The sequence below is a fragment of the Stegostoma tigrinum genome, chromosome 25 (genome assembly GCF_030684315.1).
Source record: "Stegostoma tigrinum isolate sSteTig4 chromosome 25, sSteTig4.hap1, whole genome shotgun sequence".
NCBI lineage: Eukaryota > Metazoa > Chordata > Chondrichthyes > Orectolobiformes > Stegostomatidae > Stegostoma > Stegostoma tigrinum.
This window is the reverse complement of record NC_081378.1, coordinates 50746259-50763134: the sequence shown is the minus strand read 5'-3', so window position 1 is coordinate 50763134 and position 16876 is coordinate 50746259. Positions and strand designations below refer to the sequence as shown.

The following is a 16876-nucleotide window of genomic DNA, read 5'->3' as shown; positions in this document are numbered from 1 at the left end:
TGTCAAGGAACCAAGGGCCTAATTGGAGGGCTAGAGTTGAAGGACATGATGCTGGGAAAATCAACAGTCAAACGCTGACAAATCACCAGAGCCTGATAATTGACACCCCAGAAATCAATCTGCTTCACCTTTGTTTCACTTCCTCTATGGAACTGAGTCCTTCCTTGTGGAAGGAAACCAAAACTGTGCACAGTACTTGGGGTGTAGTCTTGCCAAGAGCCTATATAATAGCAGTAAGGCATCTTTACTTCTGTAAAGCCTTACAATAGAAGCCAACATATTGAGAATGTTCTGCCTGCCTTGCCAGTTTGCCTCCTGTTCCGGCTGTGAACACTCATTCTTATTTTGCATTCCTACAATTGAGTTATTCATCTGTAGTTCATCGTCCATTCCCTTGAAACAACTAGACACTCGGTTTCTCTTCCTGTCCGTGGTTGGTTCCCTTTGCTCCATGGCTATCCCTAAACCCTTAAAACCTGCAGTCATCGTTCCACTGCTCCTTGACCCAACCTTAACCAGCTTCTTTTCAACAACACAGCATCCTTTGGAGAGTCCACAGCCTAAGGATAACCTCCAAATATGGCTCATGTTCTTCAGCCTATCCTCAATACTTTCTGTTGTCAGACTGCTAATCTGATATCTGATCATGAATGGGCTGTTATTTCCTCAAGCTAAACCAGGGAAAGTCAAAGATGTTGTCTTTGGCCCACCCCAGAATTCATTTTCAAATCTATGTACTTCCTTCACCACGTTGGGTCGAGAACAACCTTTGACATCCTGTTCTTCTCTAAGCTGAGTTTCTGATTCTGACTTTCTGATTCTATGTCAGGCCTCTTGAAGAAGGATTTACTTTCACCACTCAAACTGCCTCTGTCTGTCAGTGTCTGTAGACATCTTTTTACATACCATTGTCACCTCCAGACTTGATTAACTTAAGTATTTTTTTAGCTGGCCTCCCATTCTACATCTGTCAATGTAGACCATTCAAAACTTGTCTATTCTATCCTACATCAAGTGCCACTCATCCATTTTTTTTTCATCCTCGTAACGTACGTTGACTTCAGGTCCAACAAGAGTTAACATGTATAAGTTTCATGCTTGTGTTTAAAATAGTTTCAGCTCATCTTATCACCGTCAGCTCCCTGTCCCTCAAATTATTTGCTGCCGTCGACTGCATTTTTTACTTCGCACTTCATGGCTGTACTTTCATTATCAAGGTCCCACTTCCTCACATTCCTGCTCTGCCATTTTCTGTGTCTCCACTTCCCTTCTCCCTCATGATAATTCATGGTTATACAGTATATATATTTCATAAACAGTATCTGGATTGTCCAGTGCGCCTCAAGTATCTTGAAACACTTCTTAAAATGTGCAATTTAAATGCAAACCTAATATTTGAACTAATGCTCATTTATCTAAGAAGGGACGTTTATTGATGCTTCAGAGATAGTAGGAACTGCAGATGCTGGAGAATCTGAGATAACCAGGTGTAGAGTAGGATCAACACAGCAGGTCGAGCAGGAAAGCTGACATTTCGGGCCTAGACCCATCTTCAGACAATTTTCTGAAGATGGGTCTAGGCCTGAAACGTCAGCTTTCCTGCTCCTATGATGCTGCTTGACCTGTGTTCATTCAGCTCTGCACCTTGTTATCTCTTTATTGAGGCTTGTTGCTTGGCCCAGTACTGTTAAAGGCACTTGCTTAAGGATTATTTCAGGCCCTTGTGTCATAAGTTTATCCTTATTGCTGATTCCTCTGAGTGGGCTTACTCAAGATTTGGGCAAATCTTTATTTTCTGTATGGTAGTAAATTGGTGCCATATCACTCTGGCATCCTGAGACAGAACTTTGAAGCTCTTTTCAAGTATACATGGATAGTAAGTCATAGGCCACTCATTCAGAGCATTTTAGTTTAACAGTACATCACATTGTACTACTTAAAATCAATGCTGTTCCGAACATTCTCTCTTCTGACTGTGTAGCCCATGCATATAAGTGTGCAGATCTTTTAAATATTTTGTGTTCCTTATTTGCAGTATTGCAGGGAGAATCAACTTGTGTTGAGCCTGTGCAGGAGCTTCTGGACAGGTTAGGAGCATTCTTACTAACTCAGAAGGTATCTTGCCCTATGCTATTAATTCTATTCTTTTAAAAAAAAAACATCGACTTCAAGCAGCTTTAGACTGTCTTAAGATCATGAGAGGTTCACTGCAAATCCAAGTTTTACTCCTTGGCAAATCCTGGTGATGAAATCATTTTGCAGAGAGTATCCCTTTCTCCATCTGTCAGCAGTTTACCAGTATGGCTCAAAATCCAGGAAACAATGACTCATTTCAGAAGATAGTGCTAAAAGTTTCAATGTTCTAAGGGTCAACAAGGTTATTCACCTCGAAAGATGCGTACTTTGTTCACTAACAACACTTGCGCATATATTGGATTAGAAGAAGATGGTTATGAAGGCTCATGTGGAGCTTAAACACCAGCATAGATCAAATCAGCTGAATCATCGTCTCTAACTCTCAAACTATACTTCATTTCCCTCGTGCACTTTTCACCAAACTTTAGGCTCCTAACAGCAGCTCATGCTTTTCTTCCTGCTCTCCACCAATACAACTGGAGCCAAAATACGTGTGTTATCGTTACCTGAAAATACAACACTCAAAATTTATTTCGTCTTTACTTTTCCACAGCATTCCCAAATTCATTCTTTTGACTTCAAGCAGATGTTTAAATGTGTCTCAATAGTTATTTATTTTTAATTTGATTTTAGAAATTACAAGGCACTTAGAGAGAAATCCTGTGAATCTGTTCTTGATATTTTGTGTTACCTATTAAAGTTGAAAATAGCACTGTCTAATTTTGGAGCGGATGCTGTGATAGGTACTGAAGTATACCCTAAATATGCCTCAGGCTTTCTGCTTGTTGTTAAGTCCCCACTGCGCTGTGAGCTTCTTGATCAATATTCTTCACCTCATCCATTTGTTATATGCGCTTTGGTTGATACTTTTGCCATGGCCTGGACTTCCTCCCTCTTTAACCACCTCAGAGCCTCCAGTGTAGCTTTAATGGTAAGCCAGGTCCTGCTGTTTAGAGCTGGTTTAAGGGAGGTGGTGCAATTTCTTAGCTTGTGAATGTTTGAATATGCTGCTTATCTGCCCACTTTCCCTAGATAATTCCACAGAGCCAGCTTAAAGAGGGCTCACTGTTCCATGATCTATCCTATAACTGGTGTTTTTATTAATCTGACATCACTTCCTTTGCGGAGAACTATTTTAATGTTGTGTTCCATCATCTTGGAATTATTTAGCAAGCCATCAATGAGCTTGAGGTCAGCTGATAGTGTGTGTTCTTGCATCTGAGATATTTTAGGAAAGTAGATTACTTTGTAACATGTTTTAACCCTAGCCTACCTTCAAAGTACAGTTCAGTAATATAAAAACTTAAGAAGCACTAAATTTGGAGCCAACAGTCCTGTACCTGTAGGTGGACTTGGCTTTGAATGAGGATAAGATTTTGTATCCACAGCCAGGACATTTTCACCTGGCAGCATTGGTTTTTGAGAAGTTAAAACTTGCTCTTATCAGTGATAATAATGACTTCAGGAAAATAATCAGTAACTGGCCTAATAAAATGCAGTAAAAGAGCACAGGTATGAAGAATATTGTGGTAGATTCTGCTCCTTACATGCTAGACACTTTAGTTTCACATTTTTAAAATTAATATTGTTGAAAAAGCTTTGTCTTACACCCATCAGGGCAATTTGCAAAAATACGATTTAAATGAGAAAACAGATATTTATGCTGCACGAGAGGAGAGTGCTGATTGATTGAGATGTTGCTATAGATAATGTGCCAGCTAATGATTATTGACAATTAACTGCCAGTTTTGTTTAAATTTTAAACAAGTTGGTTGATGGGTAAATGTTGACCAGGGAATTGAACCAGCAAATGGCTGTCACTGACTTTGTTGAGCCTGGCTTAGTGACAGTGCTGGCTGGTTCATTTCTCAGTGTAAATTTTCATTTGCTATAATTGCTGGTTTTTCCCTTTTTTTTAAATTGGTATTCTCACAATTTATCCCGATGACTGCAATTCTAAGGGTTTCATCAAACTGTCATCTTTTCAGCAATGCTAACTTCTGTACTCCACCCCCACTTGAGCTCAGAAGACTAAGAGGTAATCTTATTGAAACCTAAGATCTGAGAGGACTTGGCAAAGTAGATGCTAAAAGGATATTTCTCCTCATGTGGAAGTCCAGAACCTGAAGCTCACATTTAACATGGAGATAAGGAGGAATTTCTTCCCTGAGTGAGTCTTTTGAATTCTCTTCCACAGAAAGCTTTGAGGTTTGGCCATCAAATATATTCGAGGCTGCATTAGATTTTTGATGGACAGGACAGTCTAGGGTTATGGCAGAACTGACCGAAAAGTGGATTTAAGGCTCAATGAACCAGTGTGTCTGTCTTTATTTCTTATGTTCCGTATCTGTCTTGATATGGGCAGTAGTAAGGAATTGTTGACTATAACATCCATATCTGTTGAAGGGTAAGGAGTATTCATCAGTACACTTGATGCATTGTGGAACCTTAATACCCAGAATTTTCAAGCGTAGGTATTTTGTTTCAGTAAATATTTGGCTCTGCTTTCCTGTGCAACATTGACTTGACTTCACCTTTATATAAAACCCATGGAACATTGTCTCTTCATAAGTAATTTATGCTCCTAGAAAAATGCTGTGTGATGAAGAGGATAGCAACAACCAATAAAAATCCACAGTTCGGTATTGGTGGTCCAATGCACTGAGGCAGTCCTGCAGATTGCAGCTATTTGGGATAAGAAGAGCAATTGGATTTTTAAGAAAACTTCTGTTTCTTTGGGGCATTTCCAGCTGCTGACACTAATACCACATTGGCCAGCAAGCCCAGTTGATAGTAACTCTCTTCTAGTTAGAATCTGCAGGATGTTTGCGACTTCAGTTGTAGTGTTAGTGATGAGGATCTCTGTGTCCTATAAAGGATTTACTGCCTGTTTTCATTGAAGGAGGTTCAAGAAATCTTTGTTGAATTAGAGATCTAAGTGATTAGGGTAAATGAGCATTGATAAGAGTAGTGTGCCAGGGCAGCACGCTGGCTCAGTGGTTACCACTGCAGCCTCAACACCAGAGACCTGGGTTCGATTTGAGCCTCAGGTGACTCTGTGCAGAGTTTGCACATTTTCCCCGTGTCTGCGTGGGTTTCCTCCAGATGCTCCGGTTTCCTCCCACAGCCCAAAGATGTGCAGGCTAGGTGGATCGGCCATGCTAAATTGCCGGTAGCGTTCAGGGGTGTGTGGGTTACAGGGTCATGGGGGATGGGCCTGGATGGGATGCTTCAAGGGGCGGTGTGGACTTGTTGGGCCGAAGAGCCTGTTTCCACACTGTAGGGAATCTAATCTAATCTAATGGGGCTGAAAGTTGTTAAATCCCCAGGACCTGCTGAAAGTGTTGGCTAGAGAGATGGTTGATGCAATTGTGATTATCTTCCAGAATCCTACAGATTCTGGAATGACTGCTACTTCAGAATCCCTACAGTGTGGAAACAGGCCCTTTGGCCCAAAAGGCCCACCACCGACCCTCCGTATCTCACCTAGACCATCCTCCTAACCCACCTAATCTACGCATCAGTTATTGGAAGCTTCCTATGCCTATTAGAAGCCAGTAAGTGTCACCTTACTATCTAAGGGAGTGAGAGAAAACTGGGAAGTACAGACTGGTAGCTTCACATAAGTAGTCAGTTATGCAGCACAGAAGTAGATCCTTTGGTCCCTCTTGCCCGTGCTGATCAGATATCCAAAATCATTCTAGTAGGGAAGATGCTATAATATATTCTAAAGGATGTAATGTGCGTGGTAATGTTCTGATTAGGCATAACATAGATTTGTGAATAGTAATGTTTGATGTAATTGATTACTTTGAAGGTTTTGCCAACAAAATATATAAAGGAGAACCAATGAATGGGGTATAGTTGGATTTTAGAAGTCTTTTGATAAAGTCCCTCATTTAGAAATATTGAAGTATGTGATTGGAGGTAATGTGCCGGTATAGATTAATGATTGTCTATTAGCTAGGAAGAATAAATGAATTTTTCTCATGTTGACGCAGAGACTATTGGGGTACTGCAAGGATCAGTACGTGGGGGCCCTGGCTGTATATCAACGATTTGGAGATAGAACCCAATTGTAATATTTCCAAATTTGCAACTGTTACAAAGCTAAGTGGGAATGTGTGTTGAGAAGAAAATGTAAAATGGCTTCGAGGATTTGGGCAGTTTAGTGAATGGGCAAGAACATGGCAGATGGAGTGTGATTATCCGGAATAAGGGAGGTGAGCTTGCAGCTTGGATATGTACCTGGGACTTCGATGTGGCCATTTCGGAGACATGGATGGAGCAGGGTCAGGAATGGATGTTGCAGGTTCAAGGGTTTAGATCTTTCATTAAGGTCAAGGAAGGTGGTAAAAGAGGGGGAGGTGTGGCTTTTGTTAGTCAAGGACAGTATAACTGACTGAAAGAACTTTTGATGAGGACTCATCTACTGAGGTGGTATGGGCTGAGGTCAGAAACAGGAGAGGAGAGGTAACACTGCAAGTTTTTTTTTTATAGAACCCTGCAAAGTTCCAGGGATGTGGAGGAGAGGATCGGCAGAAACTATTCTGGGCAGGAGTGAAAAGAACAGGGTGGTCATTATGGGAGACTTTAACTTCCCTAACATTGACTGGAAATGCTATTACTCTAGTACGTCAGATGGATCAGTTTTTGTCCAATGTGTGCAGGAGGGTTTCCTGACACAGCATGTCAAAGGGCCAACAAGAGGGGAGGTCACACTGGAACTGGTACTTGATGATGAACCAGGCCAGGTGTTTGATTTAGTGGTAGGTGAGCACTTTGGAGAGAATGACCATAATTTGGTTATGTTTACTTTAGCAATGGAAAGGGATAGGAACATGTCACAGGGCAAGAGTTATACATGGGGGAAGGGCAATTACAATGTGATTAGGCAAGACTTAGGAGGCATAGAATGGGTTAGCAACATGTAGGGGATGGGCAAAATCGAAATGTGGAGCTGGTTTAAGGAACAGATATTGCATGTCCTTGATAGGTATGTCCCTGTCAGGCAGGGAGGAAGTGATAAGGTAAGGGAACCGTGGTTTACTAAAGAAATTGTATCTCTTCTTAAGTGGAAGAGGGAGGCTTATGTGACAATGAGACGAGATGGTTCAGATGAGGTGATGAAGAGTTACAGATTAGCTAGGAAGGATTTAAAGAGAGTTAAGAAGAGCAAGGACATGATGAGCAGACATTAGCAGGTAGAATAAAGGAGAACCCTAAAGCTTTCTATAGGTATGTGAGGAATAAGAGGATGAATAGGGTAGGAATAGGGCTAGTCAAAGACAGAAGTGGGAAGTTGTGTGTGGGCCCTGTGGAGATTGGAGAGGTGCTAAATGATTATTTCTCATCTGTTTTCACTGAGAAACAGGAGAATATTGTAGAGGAGATGACTGAGTTATGGGCTACTAGAATTGAAAGGAGTAAGGTTTGTGAGGAGGAGGTGTTGTCAATTCTAGAAGGTGTTCAGGTAGATAAATCCCCTGGGCCAGGTGGGATTTTTCCAAGGATTGTCTGGGAAGCTAGGGAGGAGGCGGGCGGAGCCTTAGGCCTTGATCTTTGAGTCCTCATTGTCTACAGGTTTAGTACGAGAGGACTGGAGGATTGCAAATGTTGTGCCCTTGTTCAAGAAGGGCAGTAGGGATGACCCAGGTAATTATAGACCTGTGAGCCTTACGTCTGTTGTAGGAAAAATTTTGGAAAGGATTTATAATCATCTAGCAGCAACAATTTGATTGGAGATAGTCAGTATGGATTCGTCAAGGGTCGGTCGTGTCTCACAAACCTCATTGAGTTTTTTGAGAAGGTGACCAAGCATGTGGATGAGGGAAGGGCAGTTGACGTGGTGTACATGGACTTCAGTAAAGCCTTTGATAAGGTTCCACATGGTAGACTATTGGAGAAAATAGAGGCATGGGATTGAGGGAGATTTAGCAGTTTGGATTAGAAACTGGCTTTCTGTAAGAAGGCAACGAGTGGTGGTTGACAGAAAATATTCAGCCTGGAGTAGGGTCACTAGTGGTGTGCCTCAACAATCTTTTTTGGGACCACTGCTGTTTGTCATTTTTATAAATGACTTGGACGCAGGCATAGGTGGATGGGTTAGTAAGTTTGCAGATGACTCTAAAGTCAGTGGAGTGGTGGACAGTGTGGAAGAATGTTGCAGATTACAGGGAGACTTGGATAAACTGCAGAATTGGGCCGAAAGGTAGCAAATGGAGTTTAATACGGATAAATGTGAGGTGATTCACTTTGGGAGGAATAATAGGAAGGCAGAATACCGGGTCAATGGAAAGATTCTTGGTAGTGTGGATGTGCAGAGGGATCTTGGTGTCCATTTACATAGATCCCTGAAAGTTGCCAACCCAGGATGATAGTGCTGTTAAGAAGGCTTACGGTGTGTTAAGTTTTATTAGTAGAGGGACTGAGTTCTGGAGCCGTGATGTCATGCTGCAACTGTACAAAACATTAGCGCGGCCTCATTTGGAATATTGTGTGCAGTTCTGGTCGCCCCATTACAGGAAGGATGTGGAAGCATTGGAAAAGGTGCAGAGGAGATTTACCAGGATGTTGCCTGGTCTGGAGCACAAGCCCTATGAAGAAATGCCGACGGATTTGGGTCGGTTCTCATTGGAGAGAAGGAGGCTAAGAGGTGATTTAATAGAGACATACAAGATGATCAGAGGATTAGATAGGGTGGACAGTGAGAATCTTTTTCCAAGGATGATGACCTCAGGTTGTACAAAGGGGCATAGCTACAAATTGAGGGGTGATAGATTTAAGACACATGTCAGAGGCAGGTTCTTTACTCAGAGTGGTAAGGGAGTGGAATGCCCTGCCTGCCAATGTAGTTAACTCGGCCACATTAGGGGCATTTAAACAGTCCTTGGATAAGCATTTGGATAATGATGGGATAGTGTAGGGGGAGGGGCTTAGATTGGTTCACAGGTCGGTGCAACATCGAGGGCCGAAGGGCCCGTTCTGCACTGTATTGTTCTATGTAGGAAATTGAACTTATCCACTTTCGTAGGAGAAACAAATATACAGAGTATTCCTTCAGTAGTAAGAGGTTGAAAAGTGTAGGCATGCAAAGAGTCCTATGTGACCTTGTTGATAAGTCACTAAAGACTAATTTGCAGATGTAACAAACTAGTAAGAATGCTAATGGGATGTTAACCTTTGTTGCATGAGGATCTGAGTTCAGACCAGTGGAGTCTTGCTTCAGTTCAGTCGGCAGCACCTTGTCTGTGCAGTTTTAACAACGATACTTTGGGAAAGATAATATTGCCATTGACAGAAGAGGGAGCACAACAGAGCTTCACCAGACTTGTTCCTGGGATGGCGCAACTGATCTATGAAGAGATTGGGCAAGTTCCACCTGTATTCTCTAGAATTCCAAAGAGTGAGAGGTGATCTCGTTGAAACTTGCAAGAAGTTAAATAGGTGCAGAATATGTGGAGGTAACTTGTTTCCTCTGGTAGAGGATTCTAGAACCAGGAGGCTTAACATAATAACAAGGGAGAATCCCACTTTGGTCCAAGATGAGGAATTTTTTTTTGTTTACTAAGGGATGTGAACCTTTGAAATTCTGTACTTGTTGTGGAAGCTTTGTCTTTGACTGTGTTTAAGATAGAAGTTGATTTCTGAATGCCAGTGGCCTACAGAGTTATGGTGACAGCCTGAGTAAGGCATTGAAGTATTCAACAGCTGTGATCGTGTTGAATGACAGGACAGGTCTGAATTGCTGAATTGACTGCTCTTGTTCCCAGTATTCCTAGATGTGATTCAGCAATTAGACAGCATTTGCTCAGTAGACCTTGTGTATGTGAAGAATTACACTGGTTTCGGATTGTTTGTCGGGCTCACGGCTCTGCATTTGTGTGTAGTGGAAGCTATGTATATTAATGCGCAGCGTCCTTGCGCACGGAATATGTGTATGCATTGTCTATGTTCAACAAAATAAATAGATGTCAGCCATTCTCTGGTTCAGTTCTCAGGTCAGTGCCTTAATTAATCGGTCAGTCTGCCTAGTTTAAAATTTAAGCAAAAAGCTTGGCAGTTAACTGTTAGTCATCGTCAATCGGTACAGTCAGAATCCCTTTGGTAGCAAATAGCACTATCCTCGCTCAGTATAAATTTTCTTTCCTTTTATTTCTTGCAAATTGTCCTGATGTGTGCAACACAGAAAGCTTTGTTAAAATCTCCCCGCGTTCTGTACACCAAACAACTAATTCTTTAATCACAAAGAGATCTGGTTAAACTTTTGGATGATAGTTGCAGCACATTTTGTGAATGCTAATACTACTTGAAGCGTGGGATGGTTTGGCTTTTCATCTGAAAATGCAACTACTCTGTTTCTAACAACATTGACTGACACAGTAATTGTGTTGGTTATTTTATTGGTCTAACCATTTCAAAGCCTTCAATCACTAGCTACTTTTTCTATAGAAGAAAATATGTTTACAGTAGCACGTGTTGAAGTCAGCTCTGGTTCGCAACAGTTCCATTTCAAAGATAGTAGGAACTGCAGATGCTGGAGAATCCAAGATAACGGTGTAGAGCTGGATGAACACAGCCCAAGCAGCATCAGAGGAGAAAAATTTTTCTGAAGAAGGGTCTTGACCCAAAACATCAGCTTTCCTGCTCCTCTGATGCTGCTTGGCTTGCTGTGTTCATCCAGCTCTACCTCTTGTTATCTCCATTTCAGTCAGTTGGTTTGCTGTAAATTTCCAGCTGTTAGTAGTTCTCTGATGCCAGCAACAAATTATTTTATAATGTTTTGTGTGACCTAGAAGTTTGTTTGAAAGTGTATCAGTAGAATGGTTTTACTCTAAATATTTCAGCATTGCTAGCAATAAATGAAATGATTATTAAAATGGCAGAGAATGGAAGACAGTGTACCGTTTAATGTGCAATGCATTGTTATCTTTAGTGTAGCTTTTACCATCAGGTCTAAGTAAACAAAGACCTGAGCCAGTGTTATTTTTTTTGTACACTGCACTTTTGTCACAAAAAAATTAATGTTTCAGATTTGAAATCAGAATCTGAGGATGGCATATCTTTTTTTTTTAACCTTCAGCTCACTCAAGACATGCTATTATACTCCCAATTCCGACTTGGGCAGTGTCACGGGCGAGCATATATGTTGTGGTGATTCATACAAAATTATTTTACATTGTATATGTTTATGGTAAGAAAGGATTCTGGAAATCTGTGTGGTTGTTTTCATGCTTGCTTTAAGCAGTTAGTGAATTAGAATGTAAAGCAGACAAGTTTCTAAATGTCTCTAATTGTGTAGATATATCAAGAGGCGTCAGACAAACCTGAAATTTGAGTTTTATCTGAAATCACTGAGCTGAAGGAATCATTTGTGAGACAGGACTCATGGGCGGCACGGTGGCTCAGTGGTTAGCACTGCAGCCTCACAGCACCAGGGACCTGGGTTCGATTCCAACCTTGGACGACTGTCTGTGCAGAGTTTCCGTATTCTCCCAGTGTCTGCGTGGGTTTTCTCTGGGTGCCCCGGTTTCCTCCCACAGTCCAAGGATGTGCAGGCTAGGTGGATTGGCCATGCTAAATTGCCCATGCTAAATTGCCCGTGGTCTTCAGGGGTGTGTGGGTTATAGGGGGATGGGTCTGGGTGGGATGCTCCAAGAGGTGGTGTGGACATGCTGGGCTAAAGGGCCTGTTTCTACACTGTAGGGAATCTAAGCAACCCTCATGTCAACCCTATTTATAGGACTCAGTGACTCTCATTTGAGCAAAAAGCATTTCTGTATATTGTCTGATGGGTTTGTTGTGGTTAATTTGTACCATTTGGCACTGTGTGTCTCTGCTCTGAGGGCAGATTGCTAACTCAGGCTATTCCTGATAATTTCAGATGTAATGTTCCAGTTTCTTACAAAGTTAGTGGCAGTTCCCAATGCCATGTCAGGAGAACAGATGAATCATGCATGTGTGAAATGTTGTCCTTTTTATTAAAATACCCATCAAAAGAGTTATAAAATATATATGACGTAGTATTGTCTTAAAGGTAAGTAGTACCATTACACAATGCCATATCTCTTTCCCACAAGCATGTACACAAATGCTGTGAATAATTTTCTGCAATGTGAGCTCTTTTAGTGTCTTTTGAAGAAAACATTGTAGCATTTGCTACTTCTGTACTTGAACAGTTAACTGGTCCAGCACAAGGTAGCACCCTGTGAGCATCTCACCAGAGTTCGCAAGCATGAGTACATTGGTACACATCTTGGAGGATGCAGTTGGTGAATTTGGGGAATTGACACTGGCTGGGCGAAAAAAAATGGAAATAAGTGGATGGGATAAGCAGGTATCATTTAAGAGATATGAATTTTGGGAAATTTGACATTCGCAAGGAAGTACTCTGACAGATCCAGTCATTCGTAATTAACATGTGTGAATAGTTAATAGGCAGATGTTGCACTGTCACTCTGGCAGGCTGGAAGGAGCCAGTGTGCATTTTTAACTTTGTCTGCTACTGATCAGGATGATTGATTCAGAATATGGAGTCAGATCTTTGAAGCAGTTAGTGTGCTGAGCCTATTAATGTTGGCATTGTGGTATGTCCAGTCTGGTGTGCTACCTGTTAGCACTGTGTGTACTTTCAGTTCAGCATGGGGGCCAGCTGAATTGCTTGACTAGTCTTTTATCAACTAGTACATCATGAAGTATGATACTGTGCTGTCATAGCAATCTGCAGCAGCAATTTAGCAACAATTTCCCAAACAGCTTTTTAGCTGCAATGACAGACTTGCATTGAGATGAACTCTGTTGTGGAGAACATTGAACATGCCTGTCTTTAGACAGCGCTTGTTCCTGATCATTCATTTCCCTTGAATACTGAAATACCCACACTCTCTTTTCAAAATGTTTCTTTGGTAACCTGATCCAAAAAACCCAGGAAAAATGCTTTAACTTGTTTACTGAAGCTCAAACCACTTTGTATTTGCTGCAAAATTGGCGGATGTTCATGAAATTCTAAAAATTTGGAAGATATTAATCATTTAATTTTAAGTTGCATTTAAATAGGAGCTTGAGCCAGCTTCATAAATAGCATCTGTTTGTATTCAAAATGTTATCAAGCAGGTCTTTGCACAGGATCGAAGATATCAACTTGAAAGTTCTGAAGAAGGGTCACCCCGGACCCGAAACGTTAATTCTGCTTTCTCTCCACAGTTGCTGCTAGACCTGCTGAGATTTTCCAGCAGTTTCTGTTTTTGTTATGAACTTGGAATGTTCCTTACAGTATGAAATTGGGCACATTATTCAATTAGGAGTGAATTACAAGAAATCATAATTGCTAGTTTATACCACTGATTGGTACCTTTCTGAAACAGGTTACATGCCTTGCTTGTGACAACAAATCCAACACGATTGAATCGTTCTGGGACCTATCTCTAGAGTTTCCTGAGAGGTACCACTGCAATGGAAAAGAAGCTGCTTCTCAGTATCCTTGTTCATTGACAGAAATGTTGGCAAAATTCACAGAGACAGAAGCCTTGGAAGGAAAAATTTACGCCTGTAACCAATGCAACAGTGAGTAATGAGAATGTACTGGATATGTACACTCAAGTTTTAATCTTAAAGAACCATCTAGAATTCTTTTTGAATTTACATCACAGTTTAGTACAAGATTGTTAAAATTGGACACTAGCTGTGTTTGAAACTGGAGACAGTTCAATCTAACTTGGTGTAACTGATAAAGAAAATGCGCCTCTTTGTGTTGGATTCTGGTCATTTCAGAATGTAGTTGAAAGTCAACCACATTGACGACAACCCACATTGCCGTGGGTCTGGAGTTGTATGAGACTGCAAGGATAGCAGATTTCCTTCCCTAAAAGACATTAATGAATCAAATGGATGTTTATGACAATTGGCATCAAAGTCAGTTCATAGTCACTATTAGCTTTATATTCCAGATATCTCTCTCATACAACAATTCACGTTCTTTCACCATTTTAAAAAATATTGTGCTCATTTATTTTTTCCTCCAAACCAATAACTTAGCACTTCTCCATGTAACCTGCCAGCCATTTTCCTGCCCATGCTCGTAATGTTTATATGCCTTTACATCTACCTCCACTTACTGTTTCCCACTGAATTTTATATTGAATGAACATGTGTGCTCTACTCAGTCCCTTCATACATCTCATTGATGCAGATAATGACTAGCTGGACCCTAGCACTTGAGGGACTGAATGGCCTACTCCTGTTCCTATAAGATTGAGGGACAGGGATAGGAAGCATCTGTTTCCTTTAGTTGAAGGGTCAATAAAACCCCATTTCAAGGTGAAAGCGATTTGTTTCTTCCATGCATAGTGTCAGCTATCTGTTCTAATCTAGCTTTGGGAGTCTGATTGCAGACATGGCTTTCCACAGAAATGGAAAGGATCAATTAAAGTTGGGGAGTCATACAAAATGGAAACAGACCCATTGGTCCAACCAGTCCACACTGTTCCCAAACTGAACTAGTCCCACCAAACTGCACTTGGCCCATGTCCATACAAGCCTTACCTGTTCATGAACTTATCCAAATATTTTTTAAACAGTGTAATTGTATGTGCGCCCACCACTTTCTCTGGAAGTTCATTCCACACTCAAATAACTATCAAAACAAGAGAATGTTGGCCCTTCTGTCCTTTTTTTAAATCTTTCTCCTTTCACCTTAAAAATATGCCCTCTAGTTTGGAACTCCCCCACCCTAGAGGAAAAATTCTTGTCGTTGTCATTCACCCCTCAGTCTCCTACACACTGGTGGAAAGAGGTCTTCATCTTTCAACTATTTTCATATCTCAAACTGTCCATTTCCAGCAGCATCATGGTATATCTTCTCTGAGCTCTCTCTAATTTAATAATATCCTTCCTGTAACATTATTATTGGCTTTTTGTGGTTGTTGGTCAGTGACTTCAGCTCCAGGAGTTCCTCAGGGTAGTGTCTCGCCATCTCCAGCTGCTTCATCATCGAGTTTCCACCATTGTAAGGTCAGAAGTGGGCATGTTTGATTGTACACATGTTCAAGTTCATTCATAACTCCTCAGATACTGAATCAGCCCTGATGTCTTTGGCAGTTCTTAACAGTAGTTGAGAATTGTATAAATGATTTATCACTTCTCATTTTGATATGAATATGTCATTGATAAGACACCACTTAGTGCTCATCCTTGATTGTTTTCAATGCATTATGTAAGGCAGGTAACAATTACATTTCTAAGGAAGTTTAATAATAACCGCCCAGAGATGATGGAACTCTTTATGGGTGGCATGATGGCTCAGTGATTAGCGGTGCTGCCTCATAGCGCCAGGGTTCAGTTCCAGCCTGGGACAACTGTCTGTGTAGAGTTTGCACATTCTCCCTGTGTCTGTGTGGGCTTTCTCCGGGTGCCCTGGTTTCCTTCCACAATCCAAAGTCCAAAGATGTGTGGGTTAGGTGGTTTGGCCATGCTAAATTACGCATAGTGTTCAGGGACGTCTAGGTTAGATGGATTAGCCATTGGAAATGCAAGGTTAGAGGGTTAGGTTGGGAGGGGGTCACACAATTGGTGTGGACTTGTTGGGCCGAATGGTCTGTTTCCACACTGTAGGGTTTCTAGAACTTCTAATTACATCAAAGAAAAGGGAATAAAAGATGTTATAAGATAATGAGGCCACCAGAAATGCATGTGAAAAGCAATTAGCAAAGACTCATTGTGCCAAATGGCCTATTTGTTTTGCTATAAAATCGACAACCTTGGAAAAATTTAAGTAGTTGCTTTGTCACAAGGAGCTGTAAGATGGTACCTGTGATTGGCTTTATCACTCAATAAAAAGCCAAGGTGTCTTGCAAATGCATTTGATGTTTGTTTCTGGAGGCTCATGATTGTAATATTCACAAAAATAGCTCATAACTGCTATATAGCCATTGTCAATGACTTGGTTATTCTGTGGTAGCATAGGGTATACCTAGCAGTGCCCATAATAAGGCATTGAAATCCCTTGCAGTCCTGACTGGCCAAGGGTCATGAGCTTCCTTCCCTGGAGAACATTAAATCAGGTGGAGTTTACTGTTTGTTTTCCTTCCTAAAGTTACCATGGATTACCTGATTTATTGAATTAAGTTCATGGTCCACATTATCAGATTTGAACTGGTTAAATGACATGGGTTTTCTAACCTAGTGCTTCAGGCCAGTTAGTCAGTTCAGCTCTTGTTTCTTGTGTGTGCTATTGAAAGAGAGCAGGTCTGTCTTTGACATTTTCCAGTGGCCCAATTTTAAGAGCTGCTTTGACCACTGCGTGACATTATGTTGCATTTTTTGATCACTAGGGAAGTGCTTGCACTTGAAGTGTCGTAAGTCTGGTCCTCGCAAACCACAACCCCCCCCTCCCTTGCTCAGACACCATCTTTGACCTCAGATATTGTAGTTCTGGCCTTGTTCAATTTTTAAAAGAAATATTCATCCACAGATGTGGATGTCACTGCCTGGACCAGCGTTTATTACTGATCCTGAACTGCCTTTGAGATGATGTTGGTGAGCCAACTTAGAATCATGGTATCATACTCTTACAGTACAGAAGAGGCCCCACAGCCCATCCAGAGTATAGCGCCCAAAATGTGCTGTTACCGTGACTAGGCCCATTGCCTTCTTCGAGCCACTGTAGTCACTTTGGTGTAGGTAGACCCACAATACCATTTTAGCAACATGGAATGGTAATAAACATCACATCAGGATGGTGAGT

At 41.3% G+C, this 16876-nt stretch overlaps 1 protein-coding gene across 1 annotated transcript in view; it reads left to right on the top strand.

Annotated features, from left to right (window-relative positions):
• Positions 1-16876, top strand: part of usp44 (ubiquitin specific peptidase 44) — a 41626-nt gene that overhangs the window by 14550 nt on the left and 10200 nt on the right. Inside the window, exon 2 of the mRNA XM_059654737.1 lies at positions 13500-13698. Coding sequence (XP_059510720.1) covers positions 13500-13698 — 199 coding nt within the window. The remainder of the gene's footprint in view (positions 1-13499; positions 13699-16876) is intronic.